At 40.0% G+C, this 24,399-nt stretch overlaps 1 protein-coding gene across 2 annotated transcripts; it reads right to left on the reverse strand.

Annotated features, from left to right (window-relative positions):
- Window positions 1–431: 431 nt before the first annotated feature.
- On the reverse strand, window positions 432–22,458 carry LOC139415956 (putative ferric-chelate reductase 1). 2 transcript variants are annotated; one of them, XM_071164149.1, is made up of 7 exons: window positions 22,408–22,458; window positions 20,997–21,202; window positions 19,910–20,043; window positions 19,195–19,292; window positions 2,072–2,179; window positions 1,520–1,603; window positions 432–573 (listed from the first exon to the last, which is right to left on the reverse strand). In XM_071164149.1, exons 2-5 carry the CDS (start codon window positions 21,196–21,198, stop codon window positions 2,155–2,157), a joined length of 459 nt encoding a protein of 152 aa, XP_071020250.1. In that variant the 5' UTR covers window positions 21,199–21,202; window positions 22,408–22,458; the 3' UTR covers window positions 432–573; window positions 1,520–1,603; window positions 2,072–2,154. The 2 variants fall into 2 exon arrangements, with proteins under 2 accessions (XP_071020250.1, XP_071020251.1); XM_071164150.1 differs by having other exon boundaries at window positions 2,072–2,200.
- Between the last annotated feature and the right edge of the window lie 1,941 nt (window positions 22,459–24,399).

A 24,399-nucleotide genomic window follows, 5' to 3' on the forward strand; every position in this document is an offset into this window, starting at 1 on the left:
AATTCTATGGTACGGGAGAAGAAATTATGTTCAAAATATATATGGACAGTGTTCTTGCATAAGAGTATGTATTTCTTAACTTCTCTTGCTCTAGAGGCTCTTCCATATCAAATATTTGAAGTACTTGTTCCTTTCACCCCCTAGTGGAGCAAAAGGCTTTCAGTATCAGATACATAACATCTGTAAAACGTCCGAATGACTCATCTTATCAGGACACAAAAACATTCATTTACATTAGCATTGATAAGAATATAAAGAGATTGGGTTGGTATATTTGAATAGTTTTACACTGTATGCTATGTACATTTCAACAAATAAAAAATAAATGAAACAAATAATCATTAAACAAAACATAATTGACAGGAGAAAAGATACACACATTTGCATAAATATGCCTGACCACAGTATATATATATATATATATATATATATATATATATATATATATATATTGAACAAAAATAGCCAAATCAATAAAATGTTAAACTTGGATGTAAAGTTCTCCTTTGGAAGTTTGGCAGATTTAAGGCAGAAGGTTGAAGAGGTTCCAACAGACCAACGTCATCAACAGGGCTGAAAAAACAAACAAACCAGAAAACCATAATTACTTTCAACAGGACTTTTCAACACTGACACCTACTGGTTGAGTCAAGTAGTCATCAACAGCCTCAACAGCATTTAATTCTACAGACCAAAGTGCAATGACCACAGTCCACAATGACCACACTGCACAATGATCACACTGTACAAGGACCACAGTGTACAAGGACCACCGTCCACAATGACACCACTGCACAATGATCACACTGTACAATGATCACACTGTACAAGGACCACAGTGTACAAGGACCACCGTCCACAATGACACCAGTGCACAATGACCACAGACCACAGTGCACAATGACCACAGTGTACAATGACCACAGTGCACAATGACCACAGTGCACAATGACCCCAGTCCACAATGACCACAGTGTACAATGACCCCAGTCCACAACTTCCACAGTGTACAATGACCCCAGTCCACAATGACCACAGTGTACAATGACCCCAGTCCACAATGACCACAGTGTACAATGACCCCAGTCCACAATGACCACAGTGTACAATGACCCCAGTCCACAATGACCACAGTGTACAATGACCCCAGTCCACAATGACCACAGTGCACAATGACCACAGTGCACAATGACCACAGTGTACAATGACCCCAGTCCACAATGACCACAGTGTACAATGACCCCAGTCCACAATGACCACAGTGTACAATGACCCCAGTCCACAATGACCACAGTGCACAATGACCCCAGTCCACAATGACCACAGTGTACAATGACCCCAGTCCACAATGACCACAGTGTACAATGACCCCAGTCCACAAGGACCACAGTGTACAATGACCCCAGTCCACAATGACCACAGTGTACAATGACCACAGTGCACAATGACCACAGTCCACAACGATCACAGTGTACAATGACCATATTGAGTGAAATGACCAAAAGTCAACTTCACTCACCGTGAAAAAGGGGTTTCCTACAGCTTGATGAAACCTGACTGGAGAGGCCTGTCAAAAGTGTGATGGAGGGAGAGCCAAGATCACCTGCAGGAGAAGAACAAGGAAGCACATTTTGGAAAAATCCACAGTCTTTCAAAGTCACAGAACACTTCCTCTCTTTCCTAGGTGTCTGTGTGTGTGTGTGTGTGTGTGTGTGTGTGTGTGTGTGTGTGTGTGTGTGTGTGTGTGTGTGTGTGTGTGTGTGTGTGTGTGTGTGTGTGTGTGTGTGTGTGTGTGTGTGTGTGTGTGTTTATGTGTGTGAGTGTGTGTGCTTGCAGGTGTTCATTCATGTTTTCCTACCTTGCCAAGACTACAATGTAAGGACTACAATGTCCTGACAATTCACCCGAGTATGTGTGTGTCTGTGTGTGTGTGTGCACACGCTTGTGTACGAACACTCTTGCTTTATGCAAAAACAGCTGTGTCAGCATAGTCAACAAATGTACATTTTAAATAGCTTTTTGTGGTAGACATAAAAGCAGTAATTTAAGAACAAGCTCTCCTGAATCTTACCATTTTCCAGCCTGCTAGCACCCCTCTCTGTCAGGAGCGGCAGAGAAGACCTTTTAGGATCTGACGGCTGACCAGGATACTCATTACGAGGGACTGAAAAGGGAAATCCTGTGCCGGTGTAGTTACACCCTGATTAGCAGGGCGTAAAGGTTCCGTGATTGGGCATATGATGCTACAACAAACTCACCAATCACAAATGCATGATCTGATTAGGCCGGCCAAGAGCTGGCTAACTGCTGAACCACTGACAATCACACCCATCAAGAAAGTGGTCATAGATACATTTCTACACACAACTACAAGATAAATTATGTTTGAAAAACCTGTTAAATATCTTCTAAAAAGAAAATGTATTCATCATGAGGGCCTTAAAAAAAAGAACTAGTAATGATACATACAGTTGAAGTCGGAAGATTACATACACCTTAGCCAAGTACATTTAAACTCAGTCTTTCACAATTCCTGACATTTAATCCTAGCAAGTATTCCCTGTCTTAGGTCAGTTAGGATCACCACTTTATTTAAAGAATGTGAAATGTCAGAAGAATAATAGAGAGAATGATTTATTTCAGCTTTTATTTCTTTCATCACATTCCCAGTGGGTCAGAAGTTTACATACACTCAATTAGTATTTGATAGCATTGCCTTTAAATTGTTTAACTTGGGTCAAATGTTTCGGGTATCCTTCCACAAGCTTCCCACAATAACTTTCCTGAGGTCTTGACTGATTTCTTTTGATTTTCCCATGATGTCAAGCAAAGAGGCACTGAGTTTGAAGGTAGACCTTGAAATACATCCACAGGTACACCTACAATTGACTCAAATGATGTCAATTTGCCTATCAGAAGCTTCTAACGCCATGACATCATTTTCTGGAATTTTCCAAGCTGTTTAAAGGCACAGTCAAATTAGTGTATGTAAACTTCTGACCCACTGGAATTGTGACACACATAAGTGAAATAATCTGTCTGTTAACAATTGCTGGAAAAATTACTTTTGTCATGCACAAAGTAGATGTCCTAACCGACTTGCCAAAACTATAGTTTGTTAACAAGACATTTGTGGAGTGGTTTAAAAACGAGTTATAAAGACTCCAACATAAATGTGTGTAAACTTCTGACTTCAACTGTACTACAAAAAAAGATAAAGCGCTCACCTTTTTGTTACGATTTTATATAAATAGCTGAGGTGTACTATACTCACTTTTGAGGACACAAGCTCAATTACATAGTACAAGGAATATGAAAATAATAAATATTATATTAATTAATTTTCCTATTCAACAAAAGTGGGTGAATCGGGCTTGAAATAATGTAAATGTTCTCTAAATATAGTAGCAATCAAATTCTAAACAACTTACTATTTAATTGCACTTTTCTTACAACTGTAAAATAAAAATTATTATACTTAGTGACAGTGCAACATTGGCACCATTTCATACTGCTGATTACAGAGAACATTCTGTCCTGCGTCCTCAGTGACACAGAGACACGATTCAAATACATGCGGACTCGTTACAACCTTGGCTTTAAGCACAACATTTTGTCCCTTTGTGACAAAGCAAATTTGGTCATGTTTAAATTCTACAAAACGAATGTTGAGAGCTGTAAATCCGAGATTGATTTTGTTGCATTCTCTAGGCTCTTCCCTTACATATGCCTGATCAGAAGTGGAGCTCCGATGCTCATAGCCAGAGGATATCCACACTTTGTCTGGATAGGCCAAAAAATGTGACATGTCAGGTATTATGCAAATGAGGGATCCAATTTCACACTCTCCCTCTCAGCTTCCTGCAGGCAGCAACAACTAAATGGGGAGACTCAGTTTTGCACTGAGCATAAAGCCAATGTCACATGAAGCATTCTGCTCAAATGTTTTGTTGCTTGCATCTGTCACATTAGGAGCTGTAGATGTTGTTGTATTATGAGCTGTAGTTGTTGTTGTATTATGAGCTGTAGTTGTTGTTGTATTAGGAGATGTAGTTGTTGCATTATGAGCTGTAGTTGTTGAAGTAGGAACTGTAGTTGTTGTATTAGGAGGTGTAGTTGTTGTAATAGGAGCTGTCGTTGTTGAAGTAGGAGCTGTCGTTGTTGTAGTAGGAGCAGTAGTTGTTGTTGTATTAGGAGCTGTAGTTGTTGTTGTATTATGAGCTGTAGTTGTTGTTGTATTATGAGCTGTAGTTGTTGTTGTATTATGAGCTGTAGTTGTTGTTGTATTAGGAGATGTAGTTGTTGCATTATGAGCTGTAGTTGTTGAAGTAGGAACTGTAGTTGTTGTATTAGGAGGTGTAGTTGTTGTAATAGGAGCTGTCGTTGTTGAAGTAGGAGCTGTCGTTGTTGTAGTAGGAGCAGTAGTTGTTGTTGTATTAGGAGCTGTAGTTTTTGTATTAGGACCTGTAGTTGTTTTTGTATTAGGACCTGTATTTGTTGTTGTATTGGGAGCTGCAGTTGTTGTAGTAGGAACAGTAGTTGTTGTAGTATGAGCTGTAGTTGTTGTTGTAGTAGTAGCTGTAGTAGTTGTTGTTGTAGGAGTTGTAGTTGTTGTAGTAGGAGCAGTAGTTGTTGTTGTATTAGGAGCAGTAGTTGTTGTTGTATTAGGAGCAGTAGTTGTTGTTGTATTAGGAGATGTAGTTGTTGCATTATGAGCTGTAGTTGTTGAAGTAGGAACTGTAGTTGTTGTATTAGGAGGTGTAGTTGTTGTATTAGGAGGTGTAGTTGTTGTATTAGGAGCTGTCGTTGTTGTAGTAGGAGCAGTAGTTGTTGTTGTATTAGGAGCTGTAGTTTTTGTATTAGGACCTGTAGTTGTTGTCGTATTAGGACCTGTATTTGTTGTTGTATTGGGAGCTGCAGTTGTTGTAGTAGGAGCAGTAGTTGTTGTAGTAGGAATTGTAGTTGTTGTAGTAGGAGCAATAGTTGTTGTAGTAGAAGCAGTAGTTGTTGTAGTAGGTGCTGTAGTTGTTGTTGTATTAGGGGCAGTAGTTGTTGTTGTATTAGGAGCAGTAGTTGTTGTTGTATTAGGATATGTAGTTGTTGCATTATGAGCTGTAGTTGTTGAAGTAGGAACTGTAGTTGTTGTATTAGGAGGTGTAGTTGTTGTATTAGGAGGTGTAGTTGTTGTATTAGGAGCTGTAGTTGTTGAAGTAGGAGCTGTCGTTGTTGTTGTATTAGGACCTGTAATTGTTGTCGTATCAGGACTTGTAGTTGTTGTTGTATTGGGAGCTGCAGATGTTGTAGTAGGAACAGTAGTTGTTGTAGTAGTAGCTGTAGTTGTTGTTGTAGTAGGAGCTGTAGTAGTTGTTGTAGTAGGAGCTTTAGTTGTTGTAGTAGAAGCAGTAGTTGTTGTAGTAGGTGCTGTAGTTGTTGTTGTATTAGGAGCAGTAGTTGTTGTTTTCAGAGGTGTAGTTGTATTAGGAGCTGTAGTTGTTGTTTTAGGAGCTGTAGTTGTTGTTGTATTAGGAACTGTAGTTGTTGTATTTGGAGCTGTAGTTGTTGTATTTGGAGCTGTAGTTGTTTTATTAGGAGCTGTAGTTGTTTTATTAGGAGCTGTAGTTGTTGCAGTAGAAAATGTACTTGTTATAGTAGGAGCTGTAGTTGTTGTTGAATTAGGATCTGGTGTTGTTTTAGTAGGAGCTGTATTTGTTGTATTAGTAGCAGTACCTGTTGTAGCATAAGTTTTTGTTTTAGGAACTGTAGTTCTTGTTGTATTCGGAGCAGTAGTTGTTGTATTAGGAGCTGTAGTTGTTGTATTCGGGGCTGTAGTTGTTGTAGTAGGAGCAGTAGTTGTTGTAGTAGGAGCAGTAGTTTTTGTAGTAGGTGCTGTAGTTGTTGTTGTATTAGGAGCAGTAGTTGTTGTAGTAGAAGATTTACTTGTTATAGTAGGAGCTGTAGTTGTTGTATTAGTAGCAGTACCTGTTGTAGCAGAAGTTTTTGTTTTAGGAACTGTAGTTCTTGTTGTATTCGGAGCAGTATTTGTTGTATTCGGAGCTGTAGTTGTTGTATTCGGGGCTGTAGTTGGTGTTGTATTAGGAGCTGTAGTTGTTGTTGTATTAGGTTGATGTAGTTGTTTATGTAGGAGCAGTAGTTGTTGTAGTAGTAGCAGTAATTGTTGTAGCAGAAGTTTTTGTTTTTAGAACTGAAGTTGTTGTATTAGGAGGTGTAGTTGTTGTTTTAGGATCTGTGGTTGTTTTATTAGGAGCTGTGGTTGTTTTATTAGGAGCTGTAGTTGTTTTATTAGGAGCTGTAGTTGTTGTAGTAGGAGCTGTAGTTGTTGTAGTAGGAGCAGTAGTTGTTGTAGTAGGAGCAGTAGTTGTTGTAGTAGGTGCTGTAGTTGTTGTTGTATTAGGAGCTGTAGTTGTTGTTTTGGGAGCTGTAGTTGTTGTAGTAGGAGCTGTAGTTGTTGTAGTAGGAGCTGTAGTTGTTGGTCGAGGAGCTGTAGTTGTTGTAGTAGGAGCTGTAGTTGTTGTAGTAGGACTTGTAGTTGTTGTATTAGGAGCAGTAGTTGTTGTTGTAGTAGGAGCTGTAGGTGTTTTAGTAGGAGCTTTAGATGTTGTAGTCGGAGCAGTAGTTGTTTTAGTAGGAGCAGTAGTTGTTGTAGTAGGAGCTATTGTTGTTGAATTAGGATCTGGTGTTGTTTTAGTAGGAGCTGTATTTGTTGTATTAGTAGCAGTAGTTGTTGTAGTAGGTGCTGTAGTTGTTGTTGTATTAGGAGCAGTAGTTGTTGTTTTCAGAGGTGTAGTTGTATTAGGAGCTGTAGTTGTTGTTTTAGGAGCTGTAGTTGTTGTTGTATTAGGAACTGTAGTTGTTGTATTTGGAGCTGTAGTTGTTGTATTTGGAGCTGTAGTTGTTTTATTAGGAGCTGTAGTTGTTGCAGTAGAAAATGTACTTGTTATAGTAGGAGCTGTAGTTGTTGTTGAATTAGGATCTGGTGTTGTTTTAGTAGGAGCTGTATTTGTTGTATTAGTAGCAGTACCTGTTGTAGCATAAGTTTTTGTTTTAGGAACTGTAGTTCTTGTTGTATTCGGAGCAGTAGTTGTTGTATTAGGAGCTGTAGTTGTTGTATTCGGGGCTGTAGTTGTTGTAGTAGGAGCAGTAGTTGTTGTAGTAGGAGCAGTAGTTTTTGTAGTAGGTGCTGTAGTTGTTGTTGTATTAGGAGCAGTAGTTGTTGTAGTAGAAGATTTACTTGTTATAGTAGGAGCTGTAGTTGTTGTATTAGTAGCAGTACCTGTTGTAGCAGAAGTTTTTGTTTTAGGAACTGTAGTTCTTGTTGTATTCGGAGCAGTATTTGTTGTATTCGGAGCTGTAGTTGTTGTATTCGGGGCTGTAGTTGTTGTTGTATTAGGAGCTGTAGTTGGTGTTGTATTAGGAGCTGTAGTTGTTGTTGTATTAGGTTGATGTAGTTGTTTATGTAGGAGCAGTAGTTGTTGTAGTAGTAGCAGTAATTGTTGTAGCAGAAGTTTTTGTTTTTAGAACTGAAGTTGTTGTATTAGGAGGTGTAGTTGTTGTTTTAGGATCTGTGGTTGTTTTATTAGGAGCTGTGGTTGTTTTATTAGGAGCTGTAGTTGTTTTATTAGGAGCTGTAGTTGTTGTAGTAGGAGCTGTAGTTGTTGTAGTAGGAGCAGTAGTTGTTGTAGTAGGAGCAGTAGTTGTTGTAGTAGGTGCTGTAGTTGTTGTTGTATTAGGAGCTGTAGTTGTTGTTTTGGGAGCTGTAGTTGTTGTAGTAGGAGCTGTAGTTGTTGTAGTAGGAGCTGTAGTTGTTGGTCGAGGAGCTGTAGTTGTTGTAGTAGGAGCTGTAGTTGTTGTAGTAGGACTTGTAGTTGTTGTATTAGGAGCAGTAGTTGTTGTTGTAGTAGGAGCTGTAGGTGTTTTAGTAGGAGCTTTAGATGTTGTAGTCGGAGCAGTAGTTGTTTTAGTAGGAGCAGTAGTTGTTGTAGTAGGAGCTATTGTTGTTGAATTAGGATCTGGTGTTGTTTTAGTAGGAGCTGTATTTGTTGTATTAGTAGCAGTACCTGTTGTAGCAGAAGTTTTTGTTTTAGGAACTGTAGTTGTTGTATTAGGAGCTGTAGTTGTTGTTATTTTGGGAGCTGTAGTAGTTGTTTTAGGAGCTGTAGTTGTTGTTGTATTCGGAGCAGTAGTTGTTGTATTAGGAGCTGTAGTTGTTGTTCTAGGAGCTGTAGTTGTTGTAGCAGGAGTTGTAGTTGTTGTAGTAGGAGCAGTAGTTGTTTTAGTAGGAGCTGTAGTTGTTTTATTAGGAGCTGTAGTTGTTGTAGTAGGAGCTGTAGTTGTTATAGTAGGAGCAGTGGTTGTTTTAGTCGGAGCAGTAGTTGTTGTCGTATGAGCTGTAGTTGTTGTAGTAGAAGTTGTAGTTGTTGTTCTAGGAGCTGTAGTTGTATTAGGAGCTGTAGTTGTTGTTGTAGTAGGAGCTGTAGGTGTTTTAGTAGGAGCTTTAGTTGTTGTAGTCGGAGCAGTAGTTGTTTTAGTAGGAGCAGTAGTTGTTGTAGTAGGAGCTGTTGTTGTTGTATTAGGAGCGGTAGTTGTTGTATTAGGAGCTGTAATTGTTGTATTAGGAGCAGTAGTTGTTGTTGTATTATGACCTGTAGTTGTTTTAGTAGAAGCAGTAGTTGTTTTAGTAGGAGCAGTAGTTGTTGTATTAGTAGCAGTACCTGTTGTCGCAGAAGTTTTTGTTTTAGGAACTGTAGTTGTTGTATTAGGAGCTGTAGTTGTTGTAGTAGGAGCATTAGTTGTTGTAGTAGGAGCAGTAGTTGTTGTAGTAGGTGCTGTAGTTGTTGTTGTATTAGGAGCTGTAGTTGTTGTTTTGGGAGCTGTAGTTGTTGTTGTATTAGGAGCTGTAGTTGTTTTATTAGGAGCTGTAGTTGTTTTATTAGGAGCTGTGGTTGTTTTATTAGGAGCTGTAGTTGTTTTATTATGAGCTGTAGTTGTTGTAGTAGGAGCTGTAGTTGTTGTAGTTGGAGCAGTAGTTGTTGTAGTAGGTGCTGTAGTTGTTGTTGTATTAGGAGCTGTAGTTGTTGTTTTGGGAGCTGTAGTTGTTGTCGTATGAGCTGTAGTTGTTGTAGTAGGAGTTGTAGTTGTTGTTCTAGGAGCTGTAGTTGTATTAGGAGCTGTAGTTGTTGTTGTAGTAGGAGCTGTATTGATTGTAGTAGGAGCAGTAGTTGTTTTTGTTGGAGCAGTAGTTGTTGTCGTAGGTGCTGTAGTTGTTGTATTAGGAGCAGTAGTTGTTTTTGTCGGAGCAGTAGTTGTTGTCGTAGGAGCTGTAGTTGTTGTATTAGGAGCAGTAGTTGTTGTTGTAGTTGGAGCTGTAGGTGTTTTAGTAGGAGCTTTAGTTGTTGTAGTATTAGGAGCTGTAATTGTTGTATTAGGAGCAGTAGTTGTTGTTGTATTAGGACCTTCAGTTGTTTTAGTAGAAGCAGTAGTTGTTTTAGTAGGAGCAGTAGTTGTTGTAGTAGGAGCTGTTGTTGTTGTATTAGGAGCTGTAATTGTTGTTTTAGGAGCAGTAGTTGTTGTAGTAGGAGCTGTAGTTATTGTATTAGGAGTTGTAGTTGTTTTATTAGGAGCTGTAGTTGTTTTATTGGGAGCTGTAGTTGTTTTATTAGGAGCTGTAGTTGTTTTATTAGGAGCTGTAGTTGTTGTAGTAGGAGCTGTAGTTGTTGTAGTAGGAGCTGTAGTTGTTGTAGTAGGAGCTGTAGTTGTTGTTCTAGGAGCTGTAGTTGTTGTAGTAGGAGCTGTAGTTGTTGTTGTATTAGGAGCTGTAGTTGTTTTATTAGGAGCTGTAGTTGTTTTATTAGGAGCTGTGGTTGTTTTATTAGGAGCTGTAGTTGTTTTATTATGAGCTGTAGTTGTTGTAGTAGGAGCTGTAGTTGTTGTAGTTGGAGCAGTAGTTGTTGTAGTAGGTGCTGTAGTTGTTGTTGTATTAGGAGCTGTAGTTGTTGTTTTGGGAGCTGTAGTTGTTGTTGTATTAGGAGCTGTAGTTGTTTTATTAGGAGCTGTAGTTGTTTTATTAGGAGCTGTAGTTGTTGTAGCAGGAGTTGTAGTTGTTGTAGTAGGAGCAGTAGTTGTTTTAGTAGGAGCAGTAGTTGTTGTAGTAGGAGCTGTAGTTGTTGTAGTAGGAGTTGTAGTTGTTGTTCTAGGAGCTGTAGTTGTATTAGGAGCTGTAGTTGTTGTTGTAGTAGGAGCTGTATTGATTGTAGTAGGAGCAGTAGTTGTTTTTGTCGGAGCAGTAGTTGTTGTCGTAGGTGCTGTAGTTGTTGTATTAGGAGCAGTAGTTGTTTTTGTCGGAGCAGTAGTTGTTGTCGTAGGAGCTGTAGTTGTTGTATTAGGAGCAGTAGTTGTTGTTGTAGTTGGAGCTGTAGGTGTTTTAGTAGGAGCTTTAGTTGTTGTAGTATTAGGATCTGTAATTGTTGTATTAGGAGCAGTAGTTGTTGTTGTATTAGGACCTGTAGTTGTTTTAGTAGAAGCAGTAGTTGTTTTAGTAGGAGCAGTAGTTGTTGTAGTAGGAGCTGTTGTTGTTGTATTAGGAGCTGTAATTGTTGTTTTAGGAGCAGTAGTTGTTGTAGTAGGAGCTGTAGTTATTGTATTAGGAGTTGTAGTTGTTTTATTAGGAGCTGTAGTTGTTTTATTGGGAGCTGTAGTTGTTTTATTAGGAGCTGTAGTTGTTTTATTAGGAGCTGTAGTTGTTGTAGTAGGAGCTGTAGTTGTTGTAGTAGGAGCTGTAGTTGTTGTAGTAGGAGCTGTAGTTGTTGTTCTAGGAGCTGTAGTTGTTGTAGTAGGAGCTGTAGTTGTTGTTGTATTAGGAGCTGTAGTTGTTTTATTAGGAGCTGTAGTTGTTTTATTAGGAGCTGTGGTTGTTTTATTAGGAGCTGTAGTTGTTTTATTATGAGCTGTAGTTGTTGTAGTAGGAGCTGTAGTTGTTGTAGTTGGAGCAGTAGTTGTTGTAGTAGGTGCTGTAGTTGTTGTTGTATTAGGAGCTGTAGTTGTTGTTTTGGGAGCTGTAGTTGTTGTTGTATTAGGAGCTGTAGTTGTTTTATTAGGAGCTGTAGTTGTTTTATTAGGAGCTGTAGTTGTTGTAGCAGGAGTTGTAGTTGTTGTAGTAGGAGCAGTAGTTGTTTTAGTAGGAGCAGTAGTTGTTGTAGTAGGAGCTGTAGTTGTTGTAGTAGGAGTTGTAGTTGTTGTTCTAGGAGCTGTAGTTGTATTAGGAGCTGTAGTTGTTGTTGTAGTAGGAGCTGTATTGATTGTAGTAGGAGCAGTAGTTGTTTTTGTCGGAGCAGTAGTTGTTGTCGTAGGTGCTGTAGTTGTTGTATTAGGAGCAGTAGTTGTTTTTGTCGGAGCAGTAGTTGTTGTCGTAGGAGCTGTAGTTGTTGTATTAGGAGCAGTAGTTGTTGTTGTAGTTGGAGCTGTAGGTGTTTTAGTAGGAGCTTTAGTTGTTGTAGTATTAGGATCTGTAATTGTTGTATTAGGAGCAGTAGTTGTTGTTGTATTAGGACCTGTAGTTGTTTTAGTAGAAGCAGTAGTTGTTTTAGTAGGAGCAGTAGTTGTTGTAGTAGGAGCTGTTGTTGTTGTATTAGGAGCTGTAATTGTTGTTTTAGGAGCAGTAGTTGTTGTAGTAGGAGCTGTAGTTATTGTATTAGGAGTTGTAGTTGTTTTATTAGGAGCTGTAGTTGTTTTATTGGGAGCTGTAGTTGTTTTATTAGGAGCTGTAGTTGTTTTATTAGGAGCTGTAGTTGTTGTAGTAGGAGCTGTAGTTGTTGTAGTAGGAGCTGTAGTTGTTGTAGTAGGAGCTGTAGTTGTTGTTCTAGGAGCTGTAGTTGTTGTAGTAGGAGCTGTAGTTGTTGTTGTATTAGGAGCTGTAGTTGTTTTATTAGGAGCTGTAGTTGTTTTATTAGGAGCTGTGGTTGTTTTATTAGGAGCTGTAGTTGTTTTATTATGAGCTGTAGTTGTTGTAGTAGGAGCTGTAGTTGTTGTAGTTGGAGCAGTAGTTGTTGTAGTAGGTGCTGTAGTTGTTGTTGTATTAGGAGCTGTAGTTGTTGTTTTGGGAGCTGTAGTTGTTGTTGTATTAGGAGCTGTAGTTGGTGTTGTATTAGGAGCTGTAGTTGGTGTTGTATTCGGAGCAGTAGTTGTTGTATTAGGAGCTGTAGTTGTTGTATTCGGGGCTGTAGTTGTTGTTGTATTAGGAGCTGTAGTTGGTGTTGTATTAGGAGCTGTAGTTGTTGTTGTATTAGGTTGATGTAGTTGTTTATGTAGGAGCAGTAGTTGTTGTAGTAGTAGCAGTAATTGTTGTAGCAGAAGTTTTTGTTTTTAGAACTGAAGTTGTTGTATTAGGAGGTGTAGTTGTTGTTTTAGGATCTGTGGTTGTTTTATTAGGAGCTGTGGTTGTTTTATTAGGAGCTGTAGTTGTTTTATTAGGAGCTGTAGTTGTTGTAGTAGGAGCTGTAGTTGTTGTAGTAGGAGCAGTAGTTGTTGTAGTAGGAGCAGTAGTTGTTGTAGTAGGTGCTGTAGTTGTTGTTGTATTAGGAGCTGTAGTTGTTGTTTTGGGAGCTGTAGTTGTTGTAGTAGGAGCTGTAGTTGTTGTAGTAGGAGCTGTAGTTGTTGGTCGAGGAGCTGTAGTTGTTGTAGTAGGAGCTGTAGTTGTTGTAGTAGGACTTGTAGTTGTTGTATTAGGAGCAGTAGTTGTTGTTGTAGTAGGAGCTGTAGGTGTTTTAGTAGGAGCTTCAGATGTTGTAGTCGGAGCAGTAGTTGTTTTAGTAGGAGCAGTAGTTGTTGTAGTAGGAGCTATTGTTGTTGAATTAGGATCTGGTGTTGTTTTAGTAGGAGCTGTATTTGTTGTATTAGTAGCAGTACCTGTTGTAGCAGAAGTTTTTGTTTTAGGAACTGTAGTTGTTGTATTAGGAGCTGTAGTTGTTGTTATTTTGGGAGCTGTAGTAGTTGTTTTAGGAGCTGTAGTTGTTGTTGTATTCGGAGCAGTAGTTGTTGTATTAGGAGCTGTAGTTGTTGTTCTAGGAGCTGTAGTTGTTGTAGCAGGAGTTGTAGTTGTTGTAGTAGGAGCAGTAGTTGTTTTAGTAGGAGCAGTAGTTGTTATAGTAGGAGCTGTAGTTGTTATAGTAGGAGCAGTGGTTGTTTTAGTCGGAGCAGTAGTTGTTGTCGTATGAGCTGTAGTTGTTGTAGTAGAAGTTGTAGTTGTTGTTCTAGGAGCTGTAGTTGTATTAGGAGCTGTAGTTGTTGTTGTAGTAGGAGCTGTAGGTGTTTTAGTAGGAGCTTTAGTTGTTGTAGTCGGAGCAGTAGTTGTTTTAGTAGGAGCAGTAGTTGTTGTAGTAGGAGCTGTTGTTGTTGTATTAGGAGCGGTAGTTGTTGTATTAGGAGCTGTAATTGTTGTATTAGGAGCAGTAGTTGTTGTTGTATTATGACCTGTAGTTGTTTTAGTAGAAGCAGTAGTTGTTTTAGTAGGAGCAGTAGTTGTTGTATTAGTAGCAGTACCTGTTGTCGCAGAAGTTTTTGTTTTAGGAACTGTAGTTGTTGTATTAGGAGCTGTAGTTGTTGTAGTAGGAGAATTAGTTGTTGTAGTAGGAGCAGTAGTTGTTGTAGTAGGTGCTGTAGTTGTTGTTGTATTAGGAGCTGTAGTTGTTGTTTTGGGAGCTGTAGTTGTTGTTGTATTAGGAGCTGTAGTTGTTTTATTAGGAGCTGCAGTTGTTTTATTAGGAGCTGTGGTTGTTTTATTAGGAGCTGTAGTTGTTTTATTATGAGCTGTAGTTGTTGTAGTAGGAGCTGTAGTTGTTGTAGTTGGAGCAGTAGTTGTTGTAGTAGGTGCTGTAGTTGTTGTTGTATTAGGAGCTGTAGTTGTTGTTTTGGGAGCTGTAGTTGTTGTCGTATGAGCTGTAGTTGTTGTAGTAGGAGTTGTAGTTGTTGTTCTAGGAGCTGTAGTTGTATTAGGAGCTGTAGTTGTTGTTGTAGTAGGAGCTGTATTGATTGTAGTGTATCGGAGCAGTAGGAGCTGTAGTTGTTGTTGTAGTAGGAGCTGTATTGATTGTAGTAGGAGCAGTAGTTGTTTTTGTCGGAGCAGTAGTTGTTGTCGTAGGTGCTGTAGTTGTTGTATTAGGAGCAGTAGTTGTTTTTGTCGGAGCAGTAGTTGTTGTCGTAGGAGCTGTAGTTGTTGTATTAGGAGCAGTAGTTGTTGTTGTAGTTGAAGCTGTAGGTGTTTTAGTAGGAGCTTTAGTTGTTGTAGTATTAGGAGCTGTAATTGTTGTATTAGGAGCAGTAGTTGTTGTTGTATTAGGACCTGTAGTTGTTTTAGTAGAAGCAGTAGTTGTTTTAGTAGGAGCAGTAGTTGTTGTAGTAGGAGCTGTTGTTGTTGTATTAGGAGCTGTAATTGTTGTTTTAGGAGCAGTAGTTGTTGTAGTAGGAGCTGTAGTTATTGTATTAGGAGTTGTAGTTGTTTTATTAGGAGCTGTAGTTGTTTTATTGGGAGCTGTAGTTGTTTTATTAGGAGCTGTAGTTGTTTTATTAGGAGCTGTAGTTGTTGTAGTAGGAGCTGTAGTTGTTGTAGTAGGAGCTGTAGTTGTTGTAGTAGGAGCTGTAGTTGTTGTTCTAGGAGCTGTAGTTGTTGTAGTAGGAGCTGTAGTTGTTGTTGTTTTATTAGGAGCTGTAGTTGTTTTATTAGGAGCTGTGGTTGTTTTATTAGGAGCTGTAGTTGTTTTAGTAGGAGCTGTAGTTGTTGTTGTAGTTGGAGCAGTAGTTGTTGTATTAGGTGCTGTAGTTGTTGTTTTATTAGGAGCTGTAGTTGTTTTATTAGGAGCTGTAGTTTTTTTATTAGGAGCTGTAGTTGTTTTATTAGGAGCTGTAGTTGTTGTAGCAGGAGTTGTAGTTGTTGTAGTAGGAGCAGTAGTTGTTTTAGTTGGAGCAGTAGTTGTTGTAGTAGGAGTGTAGTTGTTGTAGTAGGAGTTGTAGTTGTTGTTCTAGGAGCTGTAGTTGTATTAGGAGCTGTAGTTGTTGTTGTAGTAGGAGCTGTATTGATTGTAGTAGGAGCAGTAGTTGTTTTTGTCGGAGCAGTAGTTGTTGTCGTAGGTGCTGTAGTTGTTGTATTAGGAGCAGTAGTTGTTTTTGTCGGAGCAGTAGTTGTTGTCGTAGGAGCTGTAGTTGTTGTATTAGGAGCAGTAGTTGTTGTTGTAGTTGGAGCTGTAGGTGTTTTAGTAGGAGCTTTAGTTGTTGTAGTATTAGGAGCTGTAATTGTTGTATTAGGAGCAGTAGTTGTTGTTGTATTAGGACCTGTAGTTGTTTTAGTAGAAGCAGTAGTTGTTTTAGTAGGAGCAGTAGTTGTTGTAGTAGGAGCTGTTGTTGTTGTATTAGGAGCTGTAATTGTTGTTTTAGGAGCAGTAGTTGTTGTAGTAGGAGCTGTAGTTATTGTATTAGGAGTTGTAGTTGTTTTATTAGGAGCTGTAGTTGTTTTATTGGGAGCTGTAGTTGTTTTATTAGGAGCTGTAGTTGTTTTATTAGGAGCTGTAGTTGTTGTAGTAGGAGCTGTAGTTGTTGTAGTAGGAGCTGCAGTTGTTGTAGTAGGAGCTGTAGTTGTTGTTCTAGGAGCTGTAGTTGTTGTAGTAGCAGCTGTAGTTGTTGTAGTAGGAGTTGTAGTTGTTGTAGTAGGAGCAGTAGTTGTTTTAGTAGGAGCAGTAGTAGTTGTCGTAGGAGCTGTAGTTGTTGTAGTCGGAGCAGTAGTTGTTTTAGTAGGAGCAGTAGTTGTTTTAATAGAAGCAGTACTTGTTGTAGCAGAATCTTTTGTTTTAGGAGCAGTAGTTGTTGTAGTAGGAGCTGTAGTTATTGTATTTGGAGCTGTAGTTGTAGTAGGAGCTCTAGTTGTTGTATTTGGAGCAGTAGTTGTTGTATTAGGAGCTGTAGTTGTTTTAGTAGGAGCTGTAGTTGTTGTATTAGTAGCAGTACCTGTTGTCGCAGAAGTTTTTGTATTAGGAGCTGTAGTTGTTGTTTTAGGAGCTGTGGTTGTTGTTGTATTAGGAGCAATAGTTGTTGTAGTAGGAGCTGTAGTTGTTGTAGTAGGAGCTGTAGTTGTTGTTCTAGGAGCTGTAGTTGTTGTAGTAGGAGCTGTAGTTGTGTTATTAGGAGCTGTAGTTGTTTTATTAGGAGCTGTAGTTGTTGTAGTAGGAGCTGTAGTTGTTGTAGTAGGAGCTGTAGTTGTTGTTCTAGGAGCTGTAGTTGTTGTAGTAGGAGTTGTAGTTGTTGTAGTATGAGCAGTAGTTGTTTTAGTAGGAGCAGTAGTTGTTGTAGTAGGAGCACTTGTGGTGGTGACAACAATTGAGGACAGTCGGTTAACTGTCATGCTAGGCACTGCAATCCAAAATACACTGGAGGTCTGCATAAATGTTGACCTTGAAGAGGAAGACAGACAAATGTGCCAATATTAGACTGCACACAAAATTCCTGATATGTTCTCAAAATACCCATTATTTTTTTAAATCCCATAGTTGTTGGATTCGCAGTGCTCATTCAAGCCTGATTTTGCAGATTATCCTTTGTCCACTAACCTAAGAGGTTTGGAAAATGTTATGGAATTTTGCATCTCGGAGCAAACATTTAGAGGCATCCCCTGGGGTAAAACTATTTGAATCAATGTTGTTTCCACATCATTTCAAGATCTATGTGATGACATAGAATAAATGTGTAAAACTGATTGGATTTGTAAAAAGTAATCAACGAAAGGTAATTTCGTCTTCTTTTTTGGGTGACCAATCGGATTCCACTTTTCAAGATTGCTTCGATCACGTGGCCTGGGATATATTCCGGATAGCCTCAGACAACAACATTGATGTACGCTGATTCGGTGAGCGAGTTTATTAGCAAGTGCATCTGTGATGTTGTACACGCGGTGACTTTTAAAACCTTCCCCAACCTGAAACCGTGGATTAATGGTAGCATTCGGTTACAACTGAAAGCGCGAACCACTGCTTTCAATCATGGCAAGGCTACCGGAAACATGACCGAATACAAACAGTGTAGCTATTCCCTCCCCAATGCAATCAAACAAGCTAAGCGTCAGTTTAGAGACAAAGTAGTCACACTTTAACGGCTCGGACACGAGACGTATGTGACAGGGTCTACAGTCAATCACGGATTACAAAAAGAAAACAAGCCCTGTCACAGACACCGATGTCTTTCTCCCAGACAAATTAAACAACTTCTTTGCTCACTTTGAGGACAATACAGTGCCACTGACACGGCCCGCTACCAAAACCTGTGGGCTCTCCTTCACCGCGGCCAACGTGAGTAAAACATTTAACCGTGTTTACCCTCGCAAGGTTGCAGGCCCAGACGGCACCCCTAGCCGCGTCCTAGGAGCATGCACAAAACAGCTGGCTGGTGTGTTCACAGACATATTCAATCAATCCCTATCCCAGTCTGCTGTTCCCACATGCTTCAAGAGGGCCACCATTGTTCCTGTTCCCAAGAAAGCTAAGGTAACTGAGCTAAACAACTATCGCCCTGTAGGACTCACTTCCGTCATCATGAAGTGCTTTGAGAGACTAGTCAAGGATCATATCACCTCCACCCTACCTGATACCCTAGACCCTCTCCAATTTGCTTACCGCCCCAATAGGTCAACACACGACGCAATCGCAATCACACTGCACACTGCACACTGCCCTATCCCATCTGGACAAGAGGAATACCTATGTAAGAAAGCTGTTCATCGATTACAACGCAGCATTTAACACCATAGTACCCTCCAAACTCATCATTAAGATCAAGATCAAGACCCTGGGTCTCGACCGCACCCTGTGCCACTGGGTCCTGAACTTTCTGACGGACCGCCCCCAGGTAGTGAAGGTAGGAAACAACATCTCCACCCCGCTGATCCCGGGTGCGTTCCCAGCCCTCTCCTGTACTCCCTGTTCACCCATGACGCACGCCTCCAACTCAATCATCAACTTTGCAGACGACACTACAGTGGTAGGCTTGATTACCAACAACGGCGAGACGGCTTACAGGAGGAGGTGAGGGCACTTGGAGTGTGGTGTCAGAAAAATAACCTCACACTAAACGTCAAAAAACGAAGGAGATTATCGTGGACTTTAGGAAACAGCAGAGGGAGCCCCCCCTATCCACATCGATGTGACAGTAGTGGAGAAGGTGGAAAGTTTTAAGTTCCTCGGCGTACACCTCAGGAGGCTGAAGAAATTTGGCTTGTCGCCGAATTTGGCTTGTCGCCGAATTTGGCTTGTCACTTGAATCCTGTCGGGCTGTATCACCGCCTGGTACGGCACCTGCTCCGCCCACAACCGCAAGGCTCTCTAGAGTGCAGTGAGTTCTGCACAACGCGTCACCGGGGGAAAACTACCTGCCCTCCAGGACACCAACACCACCCGATGTCACAGGAAGGCCAAAAATATCATCAAGGACAACAACCACCCGAGCCACTGCCTGTTCACCCCGCTATCATCCAGAAGGCGGGGTCACCACAGGTGCATCAAAGCTGGGACTGAGAGACTGAAAAACAGCTTCTATCTCAAGACCATCAGACTGTTAAACAACCATCACTAACATTGAGTGGCTGCTGCCAACATACTGACTCAATCTCTAGCCACATGAATAATAAAACACTTGATGTAATAAATGTATCATTAGTCACTAGTCACAATGCCACTTTATATCATGTTTACATACCCTACATTACCCATCTCATATGTATATACTATACTCTATACCATCTACTGCGTCTTGCCTATGCCGCACAGCCATATATTTATATGTTCATATTCTTATTAATTCCTTTACACCTGTGTGTATAAGGTAGTTGTTGTGAAATTGGTAGATTACTTGTTAGATATTACTGCACGGTCGGAACTAGAAGCACAAGCATTTCGCTACACTCGCATTAACATCTGCTAACCATGTGTATGTGACCAAAATGTTTTGATTTGATTTGATGACATGGTGACATTTTTTTATTTCAGTTATGTCCTACAGAAAAATCATGTAAAAAATAACTGTGTCGTGTTTGTGATGGTTTTAGCAGACTTTGGTTGCCAAATTCCAGTAACTTCCAACCAGGATTTCTGGAGAACCTGGGAATTTGGAGAAAGTTACTGTAAATGTTCAACTCTAGTAGAGACTCACTTGACTATGATGTTGCCCGATGAGGATGAGGATGGTGCTGTCCAGGTGACTGTTACTGATGATCTAGGTTGATTGATGCTTTGACTCACCCCAGAGGCCTAACAATAAAACAACCGGTAAAGTCAATCAATAGAGAACAATGATCTTGGTACATTGATGGCAGGTAAGACACTGATCAATGCTTTTTGGTGGTTCTAGCTATAGTACGTAAAGGTAACAAACTCTTGTTTAAGGTTGGAAAATTACTGTAACTTGCCCAAAATACCCAGGTTTTAATTAAGAAATCTGGAATCCACCAACGAGGATTTCTGGAAACCTTGGAATTTTGGGAAGATACCGGAATTTTTGCAACCCTAACTCTGTCATTTCATCAACTTTATTCATCATAATCCGGGCCAGGAGTATTTCCTCACTGTATAGCCTGACCAGTAAAAACTCTCCTATTATTGTGCTCAAGTCAGTTTCAATTGACATATTGATGAGTCAATATAATCCAATAAATCAGTGGGTAAATTGGTAACAGTGAAGAATATGGACAGAATGTCCTGTGCTGTATTGTAACTAGGGTTACAAAATTCCAGAAACTCTCCCAAAATGTCCCAGGTTTTCCAGAAATCTCAGTTGGAGGATCTCATGATTCAGGAGGGTAGGAGCAGGGTAGGAATCCTCCAACTGGGGAAGTTTTAGGAATTTTACAACCCTAACAGTAACTCACTGCGATCCCATTGCAAGGCACAAGAATGATCCCAGTCCCACTGCCGAGAGAGAACGTTCCCACAGCCTTGTTCTGTCCTTCCTCATGGGCCTCCAGAAGAAACCCTCTATAGGTGAAGGTTCCTGACAGAGTCACTGAGAAAGAGAGGGGGGAGAAAGGGAGGGAGAGAAATGTAGAGAAAGGGAGAGAGATGTGTCACCTAAGTGATATGACATGCTATTCTATAAAAACCTTTCTCTGTAATTAATATTACCTGAATGAGCTAATCATGTAATTAACTAAAGTCGGGGCACCACAAAAGAGTGTTTATAGAGCTGTTATCTTCCGAATAAACTCTTAAAGACCTAGTCATATTTTACATCAATAGAAGTCAATATTAATCATCACCTTATTTCATTCTCATCTGAAAGTTGGAAGCTAAAATTACATTTAGTCTTTTCACAAATTGTTTCATATTCAAACATTTAAATTGCACAACAATTCCATGTGAATCTGATAACTAGAATGTGTAGACTTTCCCAGATACAGTTTATGTCGTCCTGTCATCAGTCATAATGTCTCAGATGACAACCAAACTGACATCATATTCATTAAGTACCAATGCACATTTTCAACTGGTTCTATTACCGAAATATGGTTCCTTTTCCCCCACTTGTTTGATGTTCCCAGACTCTCTATGTTTAACAAAGGCTATTCAAGAATCCTTCAGTAGAGTCAGAGAGAGAGGGGAGAAAGATATTTATGGCGGGGTCATGAACCTTACCCACAGGCCAACGTCATGACAGATGGCTAAAGAATGAGATATTGAGTGCTGAAATGTTAGATGACGTCTCCTTAGACAAGTTATGATTCCCTGCCAATTAGCAATCGTGTAATGTCACGGCAACTGTGCTGGAATATGCTATGCGAAAAGTTAACATCTGAGCAGGGACGAATAATGTTTATTTTCTCGCAAAATTAACATTATTTACAAGGGCCTCAAGGAATAAAATGGGTTGTGTATTAGAAATGTCCAGACAGATTACTGTTCCCACTCCGTTCCTTCGTCTAAGCCCAATAGTGTGTTTCCACCATCTCGGTGACTCACCTTGGATGGTGTCTCCTGGCTGGTAGGTGGTCTGGTTGACAGTGACAGTGTATGGTGAGGAAGAGCTCTGCCCTGTGCTGCCATGAAAACTATTACCAGGTAGCATTGAGCCACACTGAGAAGCAATGGAAGATCCTCCCCCACTGAAACCCTCCACTTGTAAAGCAGTCAGAGAGAGGAGAACCCAGAGAAAACACAGCATTTCTCTGTATAGCAGATGTGTGTGTGTGAGTGTGTGTGTGAGTGAGAGAGAGAGAGGAAAAGAGAGAGAGCGAGAGAGCGAGAGAGAGACAGAGTAAGAGTTTCGGGAGAGAAAACATAGGATATCTCATGTGACATGATATTTGACATGTGACCCAATTAATCAATTTACAAAGACACATCTATAAATTATAATATTCCTAATGAAATTAAAGACATTTTATAACTACAAAAATACAGTACTCTGCCGGCAGAGTACTGACAATGTAATTCAAACACCTGTGGAAATATAAACTCTGACCTTTTGTCATTGAAGCTCTCTTGTTTAGACAGAAAGTTAAACACTAGTAACAACTTTACAACTAGTCATAATTACACTGTAATAATAATTCAGTTTAAATTACAAATCTATAATTTTAACATATAAAAAGGCAGGGAAAAACCCCTGGAATGATCTTAATATAAGAGCATACATGAGCCTCCATGTTAGAAGATATTGAAACAAATATCCAGTCTTGTTCAATAGAACTTCATCCAAAAAAAACAAGTATTCAGGTGAATTGTTTGGTGCCAAATTATGTATTAGGCTTTTTATTATCTATCTCTAGCATGATGTCTTAAACACAAATTTCTAACATTACTGAGGACAATTATTATTATTGCTATTAAAACAACAAAAATACATTACAAAGACAATGTGATTGGGTGCTCGCGTCAGTGGGTGCTCTGGTCAGTGGGAGCACTCGTCCCCACTTGCCTAAGATGCCGGCATGGCGAAGCCCCCTGCCCAAAGGGATTTTCCAGGGCAGGTAGGACCAAGCCCTGCCTGATGCCCAGGCTGGTATGGAAGCGAGCGCACACACAACCACCACGACCAGCACACACACCTCTCACACCGTGAAACCAAAACTCAAAACATTAATAACTAAACACAAAACACACAGTAATCCCATCCTCACACTCACCCCAGATCGGAGGACCTTAAACATTTATACTGTTCATGTGTCTATGTATTTATTCCAGCACTCAGTAATTCCAACCTTCAGACAGTCACAGATCAACCCATCTTTCCCAGTAAATCATCATCCTACCATTTTCTCCTGCAACACTTCCCTCCATTCACTAGTGACTGACAATTATTTGTTAGTGTTATTAACGTAGGCCTGTTAAATAGTTAGTAGTGAAAGTAGTTCATTCAAATATGGCTTACCAGGTTGATTTAACTTCAGCTAGACGAGTGTTGAATTCAACTGTTTCAAGGACGTGATATACAACCGAGTGTGAATCAGAGCTTGGCATACAGAGACCATATATATCAGGTCCCACGTCATGGTAACAAAAATAAAAACCTGTCTTCCTCTACTTACCAAGAACTCCACTTCCTTGTGACCTAATGCCCAAAATAAAACTGTATACACACACACACACACACACACACACTATTTTGACGTATTTTTGAGTGTACCATAGCTGTGACAAGACTATAAATGTTCATGTTAAACGTTTTACTCTACAGTAGATTGTTGTTTGTCTAACAAACGTTTCATGTAGCTGTTGAAGACATATAATTAACAAAGGAGGTCCTACAGTAAGGTATTATATATGGATCTTAATGTAGGTCCTGCACTATGAAGCATTAAAGGCTATATTCTTTCCACATATATTTTCATTTACTTTTGATTTCCAGTCTGACTCTGAATCAAGTCTGGTTGGTTTAACATTTCAAACTTATGGATGAACCAAGTAAACAACCAAACGAAAGTACACTGATACGTAGATCAATCAAATTTATTTTATATAGCCCTTCGTACATCAGCTGATATCTCAAAGTGCTGTACAGAAACCCAGCCTAAAACCCCAAACAGCAAGCAATGCAGGTGAAGAAGCACGGTGGCTAGGAAAAACTCCCTAGAAAGGCCAAAACCTAGGAAGAAACCTAGAGAGGAACCAGGCTATGTGGGGTGGCCAGTCCTCTTCTGGCTGTGCCGGGTGGAGATTATAACAGAACATGGCCAAGATGTTCAAATGTTCATAAATGATCAGCATGGTCGAATAATAATAAGGCAGAACAGTTGAAACTGGAGCAGCAGCACAGCCAGGTGGACTGGGGACAGCAAGGAGTCATCATGTCAGGTAGTCCTGGGGCATGGTCCTAGGGCTCAGGTCCTCCGAGAGAGAGAAAGAGAGAAGGAGAGAATTAGAGAACGCACACTTAGATTCGAATAGGACAGGAGAAGTACTCCAGATATAACAAACTGACCCTAGCCCCCCGACACATAAACTACTGCAGCATAAATACTGGAGGCTGAGACAGGAGATACCCTTTGTCATCAAGTCTCTGTTGACACGGCAATGACAAATCATGCAACACATTTGGAAAACCCACAACAAGAAAGCACTAATGAAATGTTTCCGCATTATGATTTATGATCGGAATCCAGAAGCAAAGTAACTCTACTCTTGAATTATATTGCAAATTTCCTCCCCACAAGTATATTTTTCCTCATATTTTTCATTTTATTCTGCAACTTTCTTATTTTCTAGCCTTTGGAGTAAGTTTTTTTTTTCAAGACTATTTCATCGTACTCTCTACGCCAAATTTCTTCCCCTATATGGTTTAGAAACCAAGTTGCCTCTCTCGTCTCTCTCTGCCCTCTCAGGTCATGAAGCAGCGCTTTGTAGCTCCAGAGGCTCACACTATTCTCACTGGTTCCAGGGTGAAGTTTCCACCTGCAATATGAATAGATCTTGCATCAGCTTCTCCTCCCCCAATCATAACCATAACCAATAGTGGGACATATGCAAAACTGACCAAAGATCAGCAGCTAGGGGAAACTTCACCCCATGACTGATTCTGGAGGGTGTACAATCAGTTTATTCATTCCTGTGTTTTAAGGACTTAAACATTACTTTTGTCTGAAAATGTAATAATTAAAATAACATGAAATATGACACTTAACTAGTTAGGGTGTAAAATGCTATATCAATCAACTAACAATTGCAACTGTGTTGATGTGCAGCAACTTGTTAGTGTTAGGAACAGGTTTCGGGTTTAAGGTTAAAGTTAAGGTTAAGGTTAGAGTTATGTTTGGGGGGGACAGGGATAGGTTATGGTAGGTTAGGGCTAGGGTTTAGGTTAGTGGATACTCAGTTGAACAATTTCTTGATAGTTAGTTGATAAACCATATGTAGGGGGGCCTTA

This window comes from Oncorhynchus clarkii, chromosome 9 (assembly GCF_045791955.1).
Source record: "Oncorhynchus clarkii lewisi isolate Uvic-CL-2024 chromosome 9, UVic_Ocla_1.0, whole genome shotgun sequence".
NCBI lineage: Eukaryota > Metazoa > Chordata > Actinopteri > Salmoniformes > Salmonidae > Oncorhynchus > Oncorhynchus clarkii.

Bases quoted from the DNA above. Each gene is read 5' to 3' on its own strand.
- LOC139415956 (XM_071164149.1), bottom strand. From the start codon at position 21,198: ATGCTGTGTTTTCTCTGGGTTCTCCTCTCTCTGACTGCTTTACAAGTG. The intron at 20,044-20,996 runs GTGAGTCACCGA...TCTCTTTCTCAG, and splicing joins GCCAGGAGACACCATCCAAG to TGACTCTGTCAGGAACCTTC. The intron at 19,293-19,909 runs GTGAGTTACTGT...TTTTATTGTTAG, and splicing joins TGCCTTGCAATGGGATCGCA to GCCTCTGGGGTGAGTCAAAG.